The 19883-nt window shown below is 39.3% G+C and overlaps 1 protein-coding gene across 4 annotated transcripts; it reads left to right on the top strand.

The window, feature by feature from the left end:
• The first annotated feature begins 179 nt into the window (after positions 1-179).
• Positions 180-19318, top strand: LOC129778822 (uncharacterized). Of its 4 annotated transcripts, none has more exons than XM_055785940.1 (5): positions 180-709; positions 774-889; positions 6057-7050; positions 18146-18208; positions 18784-19318. In XM_055785940.1, exons 2-5 carry the CDS (start codon positions 821-823, stop codon positions 19242-19244), a joined length of 1587 nt encoding a protein of 528 aa, XP_055641915.1. In that variant the 5' UTR covers positions 180-709; positions 774-820; the 3' UTR covers positions 19245-19318. The 4 variants fall into 4 exon arrangements, with proteins under 4 accessions (XP_055641915.1, XP_055641917.1, XP_055641914.1 ...); XM_055785942.1 differs by adding an exon at positions 5885-6001 and having other exon boundaries at positions 18146-18915; XM_055785939.1 differs by having other exon boundaries at positions 18146-18914.
• Positions 19319-19883: the final 565 nt, after the last annotated feature.

The following is a 19883-nucleotide window of genomic DNA, read 5'->3' as shown; positions in this document are numbered from 1 at the left end:
ATTGAATTGGATTAGTTAAAATTGTTATTCCATTGTTCTAGAAAATTTCCAACATATGCCCGACATATCAAGTGTATCACAAATAAGTGTGTTCCTAGTTTAAACACTTGAAATTAATTTGATGACTCGCAAAGCTGCCCTGCTTGGAGAATGAATTCTATTTCGATTCATTACGTTGACCAACAACCACATGAACGGAATGTTCGCTCCTGATAGTGCACATATTTAATATTTTCTCAGCTCTTGCTTTTCTCACGCGCAAGCCCGAATTGTTCCACCAATTGATCAATGAAACTGGAGAGCGGACAGCATGACAACATAATCGAATGTAAACAAAGCACAAACAACAGCTAATTTGGTGTAACCGGAAAAACAACAAGTCTTCCACGGGGGGGGGGAAAGCGTAACAATCATAGAGAGCCGAGCAGCCGCGTGAAAGGAAAATACACGCACACATGAAGTGAACTAGTAGTAGACATTGGGCAGTCGTGAAGTGTGTCGAGCCAGTGGCTGTCGTGGAATTTGGTGTTTGTTTTGATTTTCACCGAGATGTATTAAATTGGGCCTTCATCCATCGCCACAGAGTACTGCTTAAAACACGGTTCACGCGTGTTCTGCTGGACGGATACACCTATCGCCATTGTTATTGGATGGGAGGAAAATTATTGGAATGGAATTCCCCGAACGACCATTAGAAGTCTCTTGTGGGGTGAGTATTATGTCATATTCCGCGAAATTGTGATGTTGGTTGTCAATGCTTTCTCTATTGCAAGGTTTCACGGCTTTAAGGTTTGATGGATGAAGATGGCACTAGTGCCGAATGAGAATTTGTAAGGTTCCATTGATGATATGTGTCTTGGCTAGCCGCTATCACCGAAGCTGTTCAAGTGTAAGTAGAAGCGTTTTGAAATGTATCATTCTTTGTGTTGTAGAATCATATAAGAATTTCATTATAAAATTATTATTCGTTCTTGTCTTCAGTTCATTTAATTTGTTTTTGTCTAAACCATTAACGACCAAGCTGTAAAAAATATTTTTTTTAATGAAAGCGATTAGTGTAATATTGATAATTCGTTACAGAAACCCCAATCTTCAAGAAATATTTTTTTTCCGTTCTAACAATTCCGGATCTGTCCTGATTTAGCAGAACATATCCTGATTTTGAGATTCTATTGATTGGACATCCTGATTTATTTTTCATAGTCATAGTCTTCATAGACTTGTCCTAATTTTTATACGATATTCAATTGCTGCATATGTGTTTCATAAACGTTAGAATGATAGAATGATAATGGTTTGGTCATAATCGTAGCTGTGACAGGTGTCCTGATGTTTATCTCCGACCATATGGTATCCTAATTCATTCCGGTGTTTTTTTCCCTAAATCACAATATGTGTTCTTTTATCAATTATTCAAATGGTACTGTAGAAAAGTTTACATATTTTTGCATATTATTAGGTTTTGATTTTTGTTAGATTATGTTAGGTTATGTACTTTCCGCGCATAGTTGCTTTAAAACCAATTTATTGCTCAAAAAAGATATACTAAATTGAATGAAATTGGTAGTAAGTGGTAAGTGAATAGCTAAAAGACTAAACTAATAATGTAATATTTGATGCCAAAACCTTACCACATCGTTACCATGAAAAATTATCAAAGTTGTTGTTCGATTTTTCGAACGTTTGCAATTAAATTGCTTCATCATTATTTTTTTTTGTGTTTCAAATTTCAAAATTTCAATCAAACTATCGTATAATTGATGTAAAACCCCAGAATATTTATTATTTATTCAAATTTATTGTTTCATGCTCAGATTGGATTCATCTGGTACATATAAGACAAGTGTGGGCAATATGGGCCATCATTCTTTCGGGCTTGTTATTGAACCAATCTCACTTATTTTCCAACAATTTTGTTAGAAATACAATTGTTTGAAATAGAACTTCAATTGTTTGATAGTTTGACCCAGTAGTACCTGATATTTTTTTTTCATTATAACCTGTAAGCTGTTAAAATTTGTGAACATAGTTGAACATTGCTAGATGTGGAATCGAAGTGCGGAATCATTCCAAAACATCCGATTGTAAAAAGTGGTCACAGACCAGCATTGTGTTCCGCGTGAAACACTTATTACGTTATTTACGTTGTGCAGATCCTTTGTAGCTCTAGTTGCTCGGATCATTTGGTAATGTTTTCACGACGGAACAAGAGAACGAACTTACAGGGTTATATTCTCTCTTTGGATCAACGGTTCTACAATGTTACGACGAGAGAAATCCGGAAGCTGGCGCATGATTTGGCCGAAAGAAGTGGTATTTCCCACCCTTTCGATAGGCAATGAAGGTAATGAGCCGGAATAGATTGGTTGGTTGGTTTTCGAAAGCGCCACCCACATCAGACACCAGAAGCAACCTCCGCCCTCAAGGCATGTAACCGTTGGTTCCTAGCACTAATTTGGGCTGTACGAGAGAAGAGGGACTGAAGTAAATTAAAGAGTAGAATTAAAAGGAAGGAATAAAAGAAGAAATTTGTATGAAAACCACATTTATCTCCACTATTTATGTTTTGTAAATTTCCGTTTTTCGGGCTCAAAAGTAGACGCCAGCTCGCAAAATCTAAGAATATTAGAAAATTCGTCCCAATCAGGGAAAAATTAAATTTAAAAAAAAAAATCATTACTACTGTATATAATTTGATTAGAATTTCAGTTATTGCGATAATTGGAATGATAATGATACAAAAGTAGTATTTAATTAGCTAGGTTTCAGAAGGGGAAGGCATTTATATTGGGGGTGGATTTTTACTTTGTGACGGTCACTGTACTATTCATTATAACTTTGATCTATATAAATAATTTATATTGCTTTTCTTTTACGCTTTTTCCCAGTTGTCATTCAACTCAAGCTGAAAACCATAAAATTTCGATAATTAAAAAATATCGACAAACGTTTATAAATTTTTTACACCAGGTTTTTTCTGGAAACATTACTAGAAAATCAGGGAAACATTACTAGGAAATCAGTTTCGAATTTTGGGTCGACACCCTGTAAGCTTACCCCCGCATTGGTCTTACAAGTTCCAGCCACTCGATGTTAGAATTATGAGACCCTTTAAACTCACTTTTCTCAGGCTATTTAAAATTGTTCAAAAAACAAACCTGGAGAAGTAGTTACTTTGAATGAATAAGTGCGGATTTTCGGATTTGAGCGACCTTAATTCGGCCTCATTATACTCACTGTTGCTCCTGTTCCTTTTTCTCGCTGGTACTCCCTAGACTCCTCATGGATGTGATATTTAATAGTGTTACTTGAATGAGTGAGTTGCTGCCACGACGCGTTTGCGTCGTCAGTCAAAAGTTCGTTCTTTTATACATGCATTTTTCCTATGGCCTCCTTTTGAGGTCTTATTCTCATACTAGAAAGGGCGTAACATAGGGAATCGGAAAAACATTATTATTCTATACCAAGACAGGGAAGACAAGGCACGCAGGTGCGATATCACTATCCTCTGTTTATGCTTTTATTTATTACACTGGTTTGCAATCTAAAAATCCTAGTGCAGCAATGACATTTCTGTTACGTACATTCATTGGGCCTGCTTAAGTGAGCTGGTTGGGATTATTGTTTATTGTTTTGTTTTACTTCTCCTTTCCGGAGGGTTATCGCTAGCCAGAGGAGTTTTTGATATTTTTGTGTACATTTGTGATAGAGCGCGATCTAACCACACGCTCTATTGCTATGCTATGAATCACGCTTGCAGATCGTGGTCCTTGCGGTGACACCAGGACTCCGACCGTGAATCTATCCAGTGGCGTCTCGTCCGTCTGTTCAAACTGTTCATAGGACAGCTGGATAATCTCAGAAAAAGATATAGAAAAATTATTGTTTTTATTATTTCACATTTGTAGATGAGATGAAAAAATATCGAAGGTAATTTATTTGTAATTTCTATATTATTCAGAAAAACCTTATTGTGTTTTCTGTCTACAAAATAAGCAGTAGAGACTATCGAGTTCAACCCGTTTATCTATTCGAACACTTTTTTGCATCTTCAAGTGCGACAGGACACAAACACTATGTATGAAGTGATCACTACTACTAATGCACTGCCTTGCGTAAAAATGATATTTCAGGTTCAAAGTTTTGCTGGATGAAGCCGAAGGAAAAAGATAGAAAACACACACCATTATTGATTGAACAGGTGGCTCACTTGGTTACGCGTCGCCTCTGAACCTATCTCCATCGCTGATGATTGTTGCAAGGACGTAGTTATTCCATAACAACATAAAGATAGTCAATTGAGAGCCCCGAGTTTTCAAATTACGATCGAACAGGCAACCAATGTGGTTACGAAGACCCTCCAATATTTATATATCGATACTAACGAAAAAAATTTTTTCATCAAAACATATTTTAAATGCGTTTTGGAGTCAACTCCAGTTCTCGCGAGACCTTTTTTATATCTTCTATAAAATAAAAGTTATGAAAACTAAAATGGAATTTTGACAATTCATTTAAACAATTGAAATGCTGATTTCTCAGTACTTTTCTGACAGAATGTAGTGTTTCAACTATTTATACAGAAAATTGAATTTTAGGGCTGGTATGCCTTATCAACTTAATTGATGTTTGATTTGCAATCGATGTCAGACATCCAATACAATTTGTAGCTGCATAGGACCCGTGGCACCCCCGTGGCCGAGTGGTTAGCGTCTCACATTATCATGCCGGGTGTTCGGGTTCGATTCCCGTTCTGGGCGGGGGATTTTTCGTCAAAGAAAATTCTTTCGACTTGCACTGTGGTCACGCGTATTCTAGAGCTTGCCCCTCGGAATACATTCAAGGCGTGTTATTTGGCTTAAGAAATCTCAACTAAGTATTAATAAATGACGCTAGTTAATGCATACGTTGAGACGGCAAAAGTTCCACAGGGAACGTTAACGCCATTCAAGAAGAAGAAGCTGCATAGGACGGATTTCGCACCAACTCGTCTATGGGATTGGCATGACCCCCTCAGAACTTGAGGCAACTTTCTGGGCGTGAAGACCTTACCTAATTAAGCAACTTGGCGTACTTGGTTTTCCGAAAATTTATCTAGACCAACATATGGAAAGGGCTAAATATATTTGATAATTTTTTTATACATTTTTTTTTACTCGAATATAGTAAGTCCTAGCAAAAGGTGATCTATGAAAGAGTTATAGGAAAATAATTGAATTTTAAGAAAAAAAATACTGAAAACATATTTTTTGAAAACCTATACTGAAAAAAATCGATTTCAAAAACTAAAAGTCGATTTTTTCAAAATGGTCATCTCAGATTTTGATGACATGGTAGATAAATTGTAGATAAATATTTGCCCTACAACTCTTCCATACAAAAAAAAGTTTTCCTAACAAAAACTTTTTAAAATTTTTTTCTTGAAATTGTTTTATTTTTTGTACAGAAAAAAATCAATAACAGGTAGAAATGGGTTGATGGTGACCCTTGTATGCTAAAGTACAGTTTTCAGCTTGTTTTTGTAGTCTATAACGTCTATAACAACACAAAGATGGTCGATTGAGGACCCTAATTTCGAACTCACTATCGATCGCTGAGAACGCGCAACCAATGTGCTACGAAGACCCCCCCATTATTTATATATTGATATCAACCAAAAAACAATAAAACATAAACAGTCAAAACATATTTTAAACGCGTTTTGGAATTGGCTCCAGTTCTCGCGAGAACTGGAGTTCTTCTATCAACTAGAAGCAGGTGCCTAGTTGTGAAAACAAGAATTGAATTTTGACAATTTATTTAAATATTTAAAATGCTGATTTCCCTGTACTTTTCTGACAGAGCGAAGTGTTTCATTTATTTATACAAATAATTGCATTTCTAGGGATGGTATGCCTTATCAACATAATTGATGTTTGATTTGCAATCGATGCCAGACATCCAATTCAATTTGTTGCAGCATAGATAAAAAGTACCACACCTGTAAATCAACGACAGAACTGTAAACAAATCACTTATCTATCTTTTATCTTTGATATTACATCTCACTATTTCAGACTTATCTCAGCCGTTGGTCTAGCCACCCTCGCTTATCAGTCGATACGCAGCATCCGTGCTTCAAACACGCTTCTCACGGTTTTCGTTCGAGTGCATCCGATCTCAAGGTCACCATGGATCCGGCCGCGTTCGGTCTAACGGAGGACGATGTCGAGTTGGTAGTGAAGCGATACCTGCAGGAAAAACGCGACAAATACAACGCGAAGTTTCGAGTGCTTTCGTACCACGTGAAGAGGTTAAGCGAGGAGCCGATTGGCTATCTGGGTGATCATTACTTTTTGAATGTGGTGCTGCGTGAAAAGATGGTGCATTATTCGGAAGAGGAAGAAGAATACGCCGAGGAAGAGTATCTCAGTTTCTTCATGAAGGTGTTGCCGGAACAGGTGCCAAAGCTGGCGGATTATGTGCGCGAAATGGGTTGCTTCAGGAAAGAAATCCAACTGTATACTCATCTGATCCCTCGTTTGCAAGATGTCAGCATCGGAACGAAACCTTTCGCTCCGAGAGCGTATCTTACGAAGGATGATAAAATGTTGATTTTTGAGAATCTTAAAGCCGAAGGGTACCGGATGGTCGAACATAATAAGAGTTTGTTGGATCTCGCTCACTTAGAAGTGGCCCTTAAGACCGTAGCGAAGCTACACGCCGCCTCTTTAGTACTTGAGGAACGAACCAAACAACCAATTACAAAACTCTACTCGGGTCACTTAAATGAAAATGTGTACATAAATGACGAAGGCTACGTACGTAAAACAAACTTGGACAATGCGATTAGGGCTCTTTGTGAACTTATAAAACGAATTGACAAATACAAACACTCGGACCAATTGGACTTCATCTTGGAAAAGTTCCCCGAAGTGATTAGGAAAATTTACGACTTCGCTAAGCCCTCCACCGTGTACAGAAACGTGTTCAATCACGGAGACCTGTGGAACAACAACCTGATGTTCAAGTATGAAGAGTCGGATAAATCACGAGCAAACAGTGATGCAGGTAACAGCACTCCCACAGACAGTCACAATCAGTTAAGGCGCTTATCATTAACCCGCTTCCTTGTAGTGCCTGTTGGTGCGGTACTCGTTGACTATCAGTTTTCTCGTCTTGCTCCGCCCGCATACGATGTGATGTCGCTAATCATGATATCAACGCTTAGTTCGTTCCGTCAGCAACACCTCGAATCATTGAAGGGTACTTACTATGGCACATTGAGTTCACTGCTAGCACAAAATTCCATTCTTAACGTCGAGGAAGTACTGCCCAAGGCAGTGTTTCTTCGCTCATGCCAGGACTATCATTTAGCTGGGCTGATTGAGGCTTGTATGTACTTTCATTGGCCACCGCAACCTGACTGTTATGAGATTGCCGCCGGGACGGATTGGTTTGATGAATCTAGAAAGCCGGAAGTTTTCGTTAAGGCTGCTGTGAGCGGGTTCGAGCGGTATGAGGATTACCGACATCGAATAAGTGATATGATCATGCAAATTGTCGATGGCTATGTGTTGAGTTGATAAATAGTACTTAGATTTTTTTCGTTGGTAAGTGTTTCTTTTGTTGCCGATTATATGCTCCTGGGCTTAATAAGTGTTACGCTTAGAATTTACTTATATTTACAGTATAGCGATTTTTTAAAATGTTCTTATTCCAAATAGGAATAAGTAGGGAACACGTGTATAGATATATGAAATAAATAGTTGAATGAATGATTTCCATGCAATTATAGATGGTCCTTGTTTTTTTTTGTTTTCCTACTTTCGGCATGATAAACTATTATGTGCTAAAAAATAATTGAAATTTCGCGATATTAGACTATGATGTTTGATGAAAACGATTTGAAATAAATGTAGACCTCATGAACGCTAAAAATTTCTCGCAAGCCAAGTTTTTCATTCCGTTACTGTTGAATTATTGCCCCAATTACTCTTGAAGTTTCTCTCTATTAGAGGACACAAGTCTAAATCGCAGGGAGTATGATCCGGAGGATAAGGAGGGTTTGGCATTTGTTTCAATGTTTTAGAGGTGAATGAACTGGAAAGTTTAAAGGCTCTTTTAAACAACGAAGGTCAAGGTCAAGGTTTCAATGTTCTGGAAATCTAAGGTTTCTGCACTTCTGTCTTCTGGTCATGGTAATCGCTTTGTCGAAATATCCGCTTGCTTTTCCCTTGAAGGGTCGATCTTGATGGTCTGAAATTGAATAAGTTGTCGATTGAATCAGTATTTAATATCTGCTTGTTATTACGATTTTCTTACATATTGCAATGCAAGACTGGTTGTCTTCATATCACCCCAGCGGTTCACTAATGTTCATTCCCAAGGCTATCCGAACACGAACCAACCAGACGCCTTGATAAACAGCCGTACCCAACGTAACATACTCTGCCCCCGTGAAGGACAAGACCACTTTTAGTTGCTTCTAGTAAGGAAAAAACTTTAAATGTATAACCGATGATTGACCACCGGTCATTTACATTGTTCGCCCATTCTGTATAGCTGTCCTAAACGCTGGCGCTAGCGTCACCTCGGAACATCAATACCAGATCCAAGGTAGCTTTTATGTATTTTAGGATTCTCTTTGCATGAACCCAATGTTCTTCCATAAGACAGCTTCGGAACTGCTTCATATAACCGGCTGTTGCTGATGAATCTGGTCTGGATGTGAGTGTCACATACATTCAGCACCTAAACAACTTCCTGTATGGAATATCCATACGTCCAGCTTCATCACCCTATTTCATTTTGAGAGTACATCATAAATTTAACTACATCCTTGATCTTTTCCATTCGAAACCCCATCAACAAACATTCGTCCGAGGAGTACGGAGCTTGAGGTACAACATCCCAATCCTACTGTAAACATTTATGTGTTACGGCCAACGCAACATGCGGTCTTGCGTTGTCGTAATGGAAAACGACGCGTCGTTGGTTCATCAATTCTGGTCATTCTTCTGCTATGGTGGCTTTCAATTGACCCAGTTGATTGTAATAATTGTCAGCATTTATCGTATCACCTTGAGGAAGAAGCATACTACACTACACCCTTCCAGTCTCCCAAAATGTCATGAGGCTTCGCAACAGTTGAAGTTTTCCTTATACCAAGTGCGTTTTTGATGCATATTTTGGTATAAAATCCAAGAAATGATCCCTCTCATGCCGTTGGAGAAACAAATCCCACGTAGAGACGCTGTTCATGAAGCAGGGGTGGCATTTCGAAACGAGTGATTTTTGTCCGTTTCGACCACTTTGACTTAGCTTTGTTTACGAACCCAAATATTTTACATTTCTCTACGAGACAAATTTTGCTCTAAATCTAGTACACTGAAAATATTAACTTGAAAAAGATACATAATACTAAAACCAATTCGATTTGAGTTCGAATTTTCTCGAAACGAGTTACTCGTTTCGAAATGCGCAACGTGGAACCCTAACTTTATATCGATTCGCATATTCCATCTTGATAAAATGCTTATGTACCGTTGTCTTAGAATTATTAATGGAATCCGTTATCTTACTCACACTATATCACAGATTTTCAGTGAGCATAGTCTTGATAATGTCTGTATCCGTCGTTACTGGGCGGTCTTATCTTACAACTCTAAATTTCTTGAACCTGTTGGAAATGTAACAAAAACTTCGCACCGTCTCCTAAGAGCAATTAACTGTGTAAACTCATATTTGAATTACTTTAGACTGCAAGTACCTATTTATTGCTAAATGACTAAATGAGTAATCGCTTACATTTCAACGGTGCTTCTTTCGTTTTTCAACTAAGTTCTTTTTCTTTCGACATTTTCTCTTGAAACTCTTCCGCTCTGCTCAGTCGTCTTTCGTTTATTCGCATGAACGAGGCGAAATAACACGTTCACAATACGCTACCAACGCAACGTGTCGGTTGAAGAGCAACTTATCGCCCATCATTTGGCAAGCTTCGTTCATTAAGCAGATTGTTTACATAATGTTTATTGCTTTGGTATGCGAAGCACAACAAAATATTAGGCTGTCAAAAAAGTCCTGCGGTATTTTTTTTTGAATTTTCATTTGTTCATAAAATTAGTTACAATCATCTGGTTTAAGTCAAATATGCGCCGTTTTGTTCGATGACTTGTTCCCAACGAGATGCCAACTTCATAATACCCCTGTTATAGAAGCTCGCTTCCTTATTGGCAAAAAAACTCGGATAGCCAATTTTCACAGGCCTCTTTTGTGGCTAACTTCTGACTTCCTAGCTCGTTCGCCATGGACAAAAACAGGTGGTAGTCACTTGGTGCAAGGTCCGGCTATACGGCGGATGCAAAAGAACCTCCCATCCGAGCTCCCGGAGCTTCTGGCGCGTCAACAAAGAAGTGTGTGGCCTGGCGTTGTCCTGATGGAAGACAATGCGGCCTCTGTTTATCAAAGGTGGTCTCTTCTTCATGAGTGCTACCTTCAACCGGTCCAGTTGTTGGCAGTACAGGTCCGAATTGAGCGTTTGGCCATAGGGAAGTAGCTCATAATAGATTATTCCTTGACAATCCCACCAAACACACAGCAGAACCTTCCTGGCCGTTAGTGAGAGCTTGGCCACCGTCTGAGCCGCTTCAGCGGGCTTCGACCACGACAGTTTGCGCTTCACGTTGTCGTAAGTGACCCACTTTTCATCGCCAGTCACCATCCGCTTCAGAAACGGGCCGATTTTGTTGCGATTCAGCAGCGATTCACATGCGTCGATACGGTCAAAGATGTTTTTTTGCGTCAACGTGTGTGGCACCCATACATCGAGCTTCTATGTGAATCCAATGTCCTGGAAAAAAGGTAATGAAGATGGTCGAGTTTCGAGCGACATAGCATGCGCTGCCATAACTATCTCGCAAATAGTGACGTCAGTCGTTGTGTTTATCTTTGATTGCCCACCGCATCCATGTAAAAATGCTATTTTCAGGAAGTAATTTATCAATTAAAAACGTACATTTTTTTAGAGCTCCCGCTGAATGTGAGGCTAATGTGATAGCATGAAGTGAATATTTGTGAAATCACGTCGAAAAAGACGGATAAAAGTGATATTTGCATGTGCCATTTTCACTCCCCCACGTTTATAGAAACAAACTAAGTTTCATTATTGTACCGTTATGAAGTTGATGTTTGGAAGGCTCTCAGTGTTGGTGTGTATGTTGTGAGATAATAATCGCCAATTAATCAAAATTTCACCGAAAATGTTACTGCTTTTGAGAACTAAGCATACGACTGCTCTCTGGACTTTTTTACCACATGAATAATCGAAATAACCCACGATATAATTGTCATCTGTTAAGAAACAACCAGTTGAATGATTTCATGAGAATTTTGACTCAAATTATCATGCAACCGTACGTACTTTCAACATTGTTTTGTTTCTTCCATATACATTCCATATTGAATGCAAATAATTACGACACGATATTTGGCTTGCCAATACAGATACACTTCGCCTACTGCTCCACCTCTATATGTACCTCATTGATGTGAATCCAAGCTTCTTCAAATGGTTAATAACGGTTTGATGACTTATCCCCAGCTCTTGGCCGATGCTACGGCTGCTACTATGCCGGACTTTCTCGGCTAATTCAGCGATATTGTCGCAATTTTCGACGACAGGCCTTCCGGAGCGTGACGCATCTTCGACGACCTCTACACCAGAACGAAAACGTTGAAACCATCGTTGTGCGGTGGAAATGGTAACTGTATCGGGTCCATATACTGCACAAATTTTATTGGCAGCTTGAGATGCATTTTTGCCTTTGTCATAGTAGTACTGTAAAATATGTCGGATTTTCTCTTTATTTTGCTCCATATTTACGACACTATAACTCACGAATGACTTAACCAAACAAAACACTGTCAAGGACTATATAATACCTTTCCAACAAGCTATAGTATGACTCGATACAATGAATACAACTAGAACTACGCGCTTACAACGACACCTCGCGGAAATACCGCAGGACTTTTTTGACAGCCTAATATATTGCCTGTTGCATATTACGTATTGCTGCCTGCTAGTTGCTTATTTCTCCGGTGTGCGAGTCGCCTTAAACAACACAGTATAACATGATACAGTAATTTACATTTAATGCGATATTCCTAGAAACCACTGAGTGTCTCTGTCTCTGAGCACAAGTGTAAGTGTAAAATTGTATACAGTAGCGGTTGTGTTAAAACGACTTGAAATATGAAACGATTTTTTTCACCCAAGGAAAGTTAATGCGACGAGAAAAATTGAAAAAATGAAGGAGTTCCATGTTCCGAAAATGAAAAATGAAAATGGGTTCAATAAACATTCAGTAATTCTTCATATCCAAAGCAACAGATAGCGTAACGGAATCCTACGTCAACTATGCGGTCGTGTCTCGGACACAACCCTATTGTGACTTTTTGGAAGAAATTAATACATGTATTGCAATACATGTGTGTTCAAATGTTTCAACGATCTATAAAATTAATTGATTATGATCGATGAAGCTGTTCTACGTGATTCCACGTGGATATCGAGCAGATACGTGAAGATTTGACCGTGTATTGCATTGGACCGTGGGAACTTCCCGAACCTGAGTGTGATGTGGAGATGGAGATGAGATCTATGATGTACAGAGAAATGGACCGGATCGATCGGATCTCAGGATTCGTCTTTTGCATTCAGAAAACTGATCATTCGTGCTATGAAATGTAGCAACCATGCCTCGGCGCAAAATAAACTTCAAAATGAGTAATCCGTATTCGTGGAGCAATTTAATCTGTATCAGATTAGCAGACACGAAAATAATTTTAAATTGCTTAAATTTGGATGAAAATCATTACTCGATGTTGTTTAAATACTAACAGTCCGAACGAAATACGTGTAATTTTGTAATAGAGCCCATTAAAGACTTCATTTCTTTTGTTTGAACACACGTGCTGTCGTTTGAACAAAGGGTGTGTAGGTGTTACTCATGATAGCGTCTCGCTATCATTCCTCGAATCGCTTCTGTTGATTGTCTCATAGGAATCGCAGTCGTTCGATCTCAACCTTTGCGAATATGTTGACCATGGATTATTGACACAGCTCAAGATATCCTAGAATGACGTTGTCCTAACTGCGCCAATTCATCAAACGACACACATAAGAATCCATCGAGGGCTCTCTTTTGTTTGTTTCGTCTCCTCCAACCACATAATATTAAAATATTAATTCAAAATGAGTAATGATGTTCCTGAAAATTAAAGTAACTGTGGCGCATTGGATCTATACACGTGCTCTTCAATCGGTGACTAAAGGGTGTGTCACATCAAATTGCATCACTGAAAAAACGCCGTAGAAATTAATTTTTTAGGAATTATATCTTCAGCTTTCGCTTATAATCAGATAAGAGTGTATAGATCACGTTGGCCATGCTTCACTGTCAATTTTTCGTAAATTTGGAAAAATGTCGTCGAACGAAAAAGAGCGTCGTGAATTAATCCTGTGCACTCATTTCGAGAATCCGGAGTTGTCACATCGGGACCTCGGTAAGATGCTGGGAATCGTCCAATCCACGGTCAGCAGAGTACTAAAACGATACTTCGAGAACCTAACCATCGACCGGAAGGTGAAGAACGGTAAAAATGGATGCTCCGTGAGTGAAAAAGATCACAAGCGCGTAGTTAAGCAGTTTAGACGTGATCCGAGAAGTTCGGTCCGGGACGCGCCAATAAGCTGAATTTGTTAAGTTCATTCGTCCAGCGGACCAAGCAGCGGGAGGGCCTGCGTACATACAAGGTTCAGAAGGCTCCTAACCGCGACGAAAGGCAAAATATGGTGGGGAAGACGCGAGCCCGGAAGCTGTACACCGAAATGCTGACGAAGCCGCATTGCCTGGTAATGGACGACGAAACCTACGTCAAAGCGGACTTTCGTCAGCTGCCGGGCCTGTTGTTCTTCTCCGCAGAGGACAAATTCAGCGTTCCGGAGGAGATTCGCAAGCAGAAACTATCCAGGTTTGCCAAAAAGTACATGGTGTGGCAAGCTATCTGCTCTTGCGGAAAGCGGAGCGCCCCCTTCGTGATGACCGGCACGGTAAACGGTCAGGTTTACCTTAAGGAGTGCCTACAGAAGCGCTTACTACCACTATTGAAGCAGCACGAGGGCCCGACCATCTTCTGGCCGGATCTCGCTTCGTGCCACTATTCAAAGGACGTGTTGGAGTGGTACGAAGCCACGGGGTCACCTTCGTGCCAAAGGAAATGAACCCGCCCAACGCGCTGGAGCTTCGCCCAATAGAGAAATATTGGGCGATTATGAAGCAGGCCCTCCGGAAGAACCCAAAAGTTGTCAAATCGGAGGCGGACTTCAAGAGAAAATAGATTTCTGTTAAAAAAAAACTACAACCTGACGTTGTACAGAACCTTATGGACGGGGTAAAGAGGAAGGTGCGAGCATACGGGCTTGGGCTCGAAGTATGAATAAAAAGAAAATGCCAAAAGTTGTTTAATAGTTTTTATTTTACTCTCTAAAATTTTCAAAAGGATCGGTCTACTGGGCTAATTTCTACAGCGTTTTTTCCGTGATGCAATTTGATGTGACACACCCTTTATTATTTTGCATTCCGAGCATGGGTGTGATTAGAATAATTTCAATAATTCATTGTGCTCATCCAAAAAGGCTTCAGCTCGCCGGCGATATTCCCAGTTTTAGTCGAATTGAGGTTACTTGCGTATGTGTAGAGTGAAATTCGAAGAAGAGGACGAAGTGCCTCTACGTCTTTCATTAAGGGTGCCATATCAGAAAACAGGTCACGTTTGTATGAAATAAAATTAACGTTAATAACTATTTTTGCCGCGAACGGATTTTGACAATTTACATACCAAACGAATCAGAAATTCCCTAAGATTTTTTATTAGTTTTTTATGCTAGATATTACAATCCCCTGGTATACAAACGTTATAAATTGATGAAAACTAAAAGCATATTCATTTTCCCATACATTTGTTCTGCTCATTTGTGAGCTTCTCTACCCACGCCGTCAATAACGAGCAACTTATCGGCGATCAACGAAGGGGAATGATTTAAGTTTCCATGAACAAAAAAAAAGAATAAGAAGAAGAACGGAGGGGAATATTGCCTACAGCATAAATATTGGATCTCGCTGAGGCAAACTTTCAGTATCGTTCTAGATACGACGCAATGAACATCGCTTGTTCTTCCTTGTTTTGCGTCATCACATATCTTCGTTTTGGATTGAGCTGTGGACGCGACTCAATTACTTACTCGCTAATGTCTCTGGTATGCAATCATTACATCAAACTGACGCCATTCTATTAAGGTTCTGAATTACACAATTTTGTGGGGTATCATCAAACTAGGCTATTATCGGCTCACCAAGAAAATGATTCTTCAAGAATTCGGTGTGTGATTTGATTTCGCATGACGGTAGGAAAACTATCTCCGCCAAGGATGACAGCTAAAGTAATGCAACTTTTTTCGAGGCCAGTAATATTAACAGAAGCGTTTCTTTTGAGAATAGCGCAGAATGATGAGGAGTGTTTATATTCGTGGTCGCCACCAATGTATGGCTCTGTATAGTGCATTGTTCTGCAAGGAAAATAAAGAATCATCAATCAATTATCGTCAACTGATTATAAAATAAAATAATCCATTTCAGGGCGACTAAACCATTCTACTAAACAGTTATTTCTAAAATTTCGCTGCATTAAAAAATAATATCCAAAGTTATAAACAAGCGACTTGAATAAAATAACCACGTAGTTCTACGTCAACAATGCGGACGTGTCTTGGACAGAACCTCCTATTTTTTTTTTGTTATTTGTTTGAGAATTATCTCGTTCTTCCAAGCCAGGAATGAGTGCATTAGCCCTGCTAAAAACGTGACATAAAATTCTTGTACTTGAACCGATTATTTATTATGGACCTACAAAAACTACATGGTGGGAAAGTTAGGCCTACCCAGCAAACATTAAATCGCATAACAAGCGTATATATAACATCATATGCCCTAAAATTTGGTTGGCATATAATGCGCCTAACTGGCATATGCATGAAAAAGTGGAGGCCATATACATACATGGCAAATGCTTACCGAATTTGTTTGGATGAATATACAACTTTGACCGGCTATAATAGCGACTTTTGCCATACTCATATACGATTTATTACAGACATAGAAAAAAAAAACAAATGGCGCAAAATATTTTCGTGAAATGTTTATTATAGCCTCACGAATCGCCATTTTTATATATGAGTATTTATGTTTGTAGAAATAATAATTGTTTGATTGACTTGTGTTGGGAGTGGAATATGAATGATTAAAATGACACAGATTGATGTTTGGTGAAAACTGCTCCGATATAGGTTCGAACTCCGGTCGTCTGGATTATCATCCACCAGCTATCTCGCGCGGCTATCTGCAATTTAATTCAACAGCGGTTAAAACTTTCGAGTGTATCAGCATTTCATTGACATTTCAATATGATGTAATATGTCCTTTATTAGGATCTAATATGATTTACTGTTTCATGATTTTCTCCAGCATGCAACACGATTTACTACAGTACTGAATCGATTTAAATTATACGCTTATACGACACACAAACTGCATTAGCGTAATATACGCATATGTAGAATATCAACATGGGACAATTTTGCTTGATGTTTTTTTAAAGCTGGGAACAAACTATAACATTATGCTTGTGTTTTTTTCCGGAAAATTAAGCATGAAAACATCGTTTTGTGAAGAAAAGTGAAAATTGTTGAAAAGTAACATGGAACAACTATGCGTAGAACGGCTGACAGGTCGCACAACAGGTCGGTCGAGCCTACGAATGGATCACCAAAAGAAGAAAACCCTCATCAATAGCCTCCAATGAGCAAATTTAAAAGCTTTCTGAATTAAAACCCGGTAATATTGGATGTACAAGTAAGTTTTGAAGGATTTTATTTTGAAAAGCCGGAATGATATGATCTGACGAAATTTAGACGATCATTCGGCAAGTTTCTCTCGAGACTAACGAATTATGATCTTTTATCGCCTCCAATTCATTCCCTTCAATCGTTGCTTGTGTCGAATTTTTTCTCTCTAAATAAGTATTTATAGGTTGATATTGGTGAAGCAGGGTTCCAACAGGCATCATACAGAATTCGATGACTTTCTAATGTTCTTTCTGTGAAATGAACACAAAACAGCAATTCTTTCTGGTACAAAAAATGACCTGTTCAGATCAAAAATAGCAACATTATATACATTTCCGAATTCGAAATTATACACAAAGACAATCAAAAGTAATGTGCTCCCTTGGCCGAGTGGTTAGCGTCATAACTAACATGCCGGGTGTTCGGGTTCGATTCCCGTTCTGGTCGGGGGAATTTTTCGTCAAAGAAATTTCCTCCGACTTGCACTGTGATCACGCGTATTATAGAGCTTAGACGGCGAAGTTCCTCTAGGAACGTTAGTGCCATTGAAGAAGAAGAAGAAGAAGACAATCAAAAGTAGAATACTGGTGCTGACAACAACAACAAGACAAGAGAACATTGAAACATCTTTGTCCAATACGTTTTATTGCCACTAACGCCATCTGTTAGAAATGCTTCAAAACAAATAACAGCCAATAGTAATCAACAAAATTCGCAAAATTGTTACAAATTCTGAACAAAACATCACGTTTCTACTATTTATCTTATATGTGTGAGAAATTCTGTGTATGATACAAAAATCTACCACAACTGTAATAAATCTCGAACCACATTCAGTAGAGCCAAGTAAAAATTGAACTTAACCGAGACGTTCAAAAACATTTCTACAGTCCGTGAAATTTAAAGTCCTAATTAATCAAACATCATATGCAACTCGTATATTAAATTTTATTCTCATATCAACTTTGTCGCTTTTCATATTGCCGTTTACATTCTAAAACTTTGTATTCTTGGTGTGTAAATATTAAATATTATGATTGTAAAAATGCAATGCTTGAAAAATGTCCACAGTTTGCTTTTCACCGTAGCGTCTACGCGCGTATTGAAAAACCCTACAATTGTGTGTTTCCATCCACCACAGTAGAGCCACCCAAATTAGTGACACCTTCTCATTAATTAATTTGTTTCACTCACATACAGGTTTCGCCGAGGCTGGTGCTGACGGGCAGTCGCACCACCACCAACAAAAACAACATCAATGTGGTGAGCGACGCCGACGCAAGCGTTCCTCCGTCATCAGGCCCAATCCATTCGACTTTCAAAATCTCCATTTGCGGCCAGGCATTGTACCTATGCAGTGCGTTGTGGTTGATTTCCAAATTGCCAGGTACTCCCCGCCGGCGTACGACGTGATGTCCCTGCTGAGTACCACAACGACGAGCGAATTCAGGGCTGTCCATCTGGAACGGATGGTTCAGTTGTATTATGAGCTGTTTCTGAACGAACTGGAATGGTTCCAAATCGACGTTGATGAAGTTTTCCCCGGGAATCATTACAGGGAATCCTGTGAGGAGTACAAATTAGCTGGTTTGATTGACAGTATTCTGTTTAGACACCTAACGCTGCTTCCGACCGAATTGGTTTCGGAGTGCAAAGAATGCCCCGTTCCGGTTTCGTTCGATAATTTGCTGGGAAATTCTATATCAGAGCTGAGTACAAAGGCGTGGGATATTAGCGAAAATTATCGTTTTCTGATGACGGATCTACTGGCGGATTTGATCGATACTTACATTCTAGAGAATTAGAGTACAGACGAATGGTTTTGTTTTACTGGGTAGGTCTCCCGCATCCAGTTTCCTGCATGTTGTTGGATTTCCAATTGGCACGCTACGCACCACCTGCCCTGGACGTTTTGACCGTAATTATGCTTTGCTCAGATAGCGGTTTTCGCAGAGAATATTTGGATGCTCTGCTCAACAATTATTATGCTGATTTGGTTCAACACGCGGCTTGCCACAACGTGAATCTGGCGCAAGTTCTTCCACGGAATGATTTCAACGCTTCCTGCAAGCATTATCATCTTGCCGGATTAATTGAGAGTTGTCTTTTCAGTCATTTTACTTTGATTCCGGGGGATCTTGTCGCACCGCTGATGCAGTCTTCGGAGTCATTTGATGCATACATTCACGATGAGGGGGCGAAAATAGCGCTCTGTCTGGCGGCGTTCGAACAAAACGAAACATATCGCACGAGACTCACCGATATGCTGCAGGAGATTATCGAAAAGTACATACTTTGATTGAATCACACCATTGAATAATTAACCACCCCCGCTGTAATTATAACCAATAAAACACTTGTAATTCCATTGAACCGATCGCTTATCGCGCCAGCTGAATGAATATGTCCTTTGCATTCGAAAGACCTGCCTGTTTTTGTATTCAGTCTGGGGCTCATCTTAATATTCGGTGCGTGCAGAAATTTATTTGTTTTTTAGCCTTGCCGACGCCTGGTTCCATTGCTGAGTGACCAACCGACCGATCGAAGGATTGGTGCATTAGCACTCGTTTATCGTGATGCGCTTCGTGGACATTGTCAGGGAGTATTTACTCAACTCAACGATTCACGGCGTGAAGTTTATTGCCGATGGATCTTATCATGCAGCGGAGAGGTAAGGATACTCGAATTAGCGTTCTTTTTTTTTGGTTTGTACGTGTTGATGACAAATACTGCGACTTATTCATACCGAGACTAGTGACTCCAACATTCTCTCACGTTTTGATATGTAGGGGTGTTTTCTCATGTGTGGAAATGAGGAAAATTATCATAAATGCCCATTGGTTACAATCGGCAAGGATTGGAATTCTAAGTGTGGGGAAGTTGTGGGACCTTCCTTCGATATTCCGGTGGCTACTGACATAGATGTGATTGATATTAG

The sequence above is a fragment of the Toxorhynchites rutilus genome, chromosome 3 (genome assembly GCF_029784135.1).
Source record: "Toxorhynchites rutilus septentrionalis strain SRP chromosome 3, ASM2978413v1, whole genome shotgun sequence".
NCBI classification, from domain to species: domain Eukaryota; kingdom Metazoa; phylum Arthropoda; class Insecta; order Diptera; family Culicidae; genus Toxorhynchites; species Toxorhynchites rutilus.
Note: the sequence above shows the minus strand (reverse complement) of the source record. Positions and strands in the feature narration are given on the sequence as shown.

Coding starts and splice junctions, on each gene's coding strand:
- LOC129778822 (XM_055785939.1), top strand. CDS start 821: ATGAGAATTTGTAAGGTTCCATTGATGATATGTGTCTTGGCTAGCCGC. Junction 890..6,056: donor ATCACCGAAGCTGTTCAAGT/GTAAGTAGAAGC, acceptor TCACTATTTCAG/ACTTATCTCAGCCGTTGGTC. Junction 7,051..18,145: donor ACGAGCAAACAGTGATGCAG/GTAACAGCACTC, acceptor ACTCACATACAG/GTTTCGCCGAGGCTGGTGCT.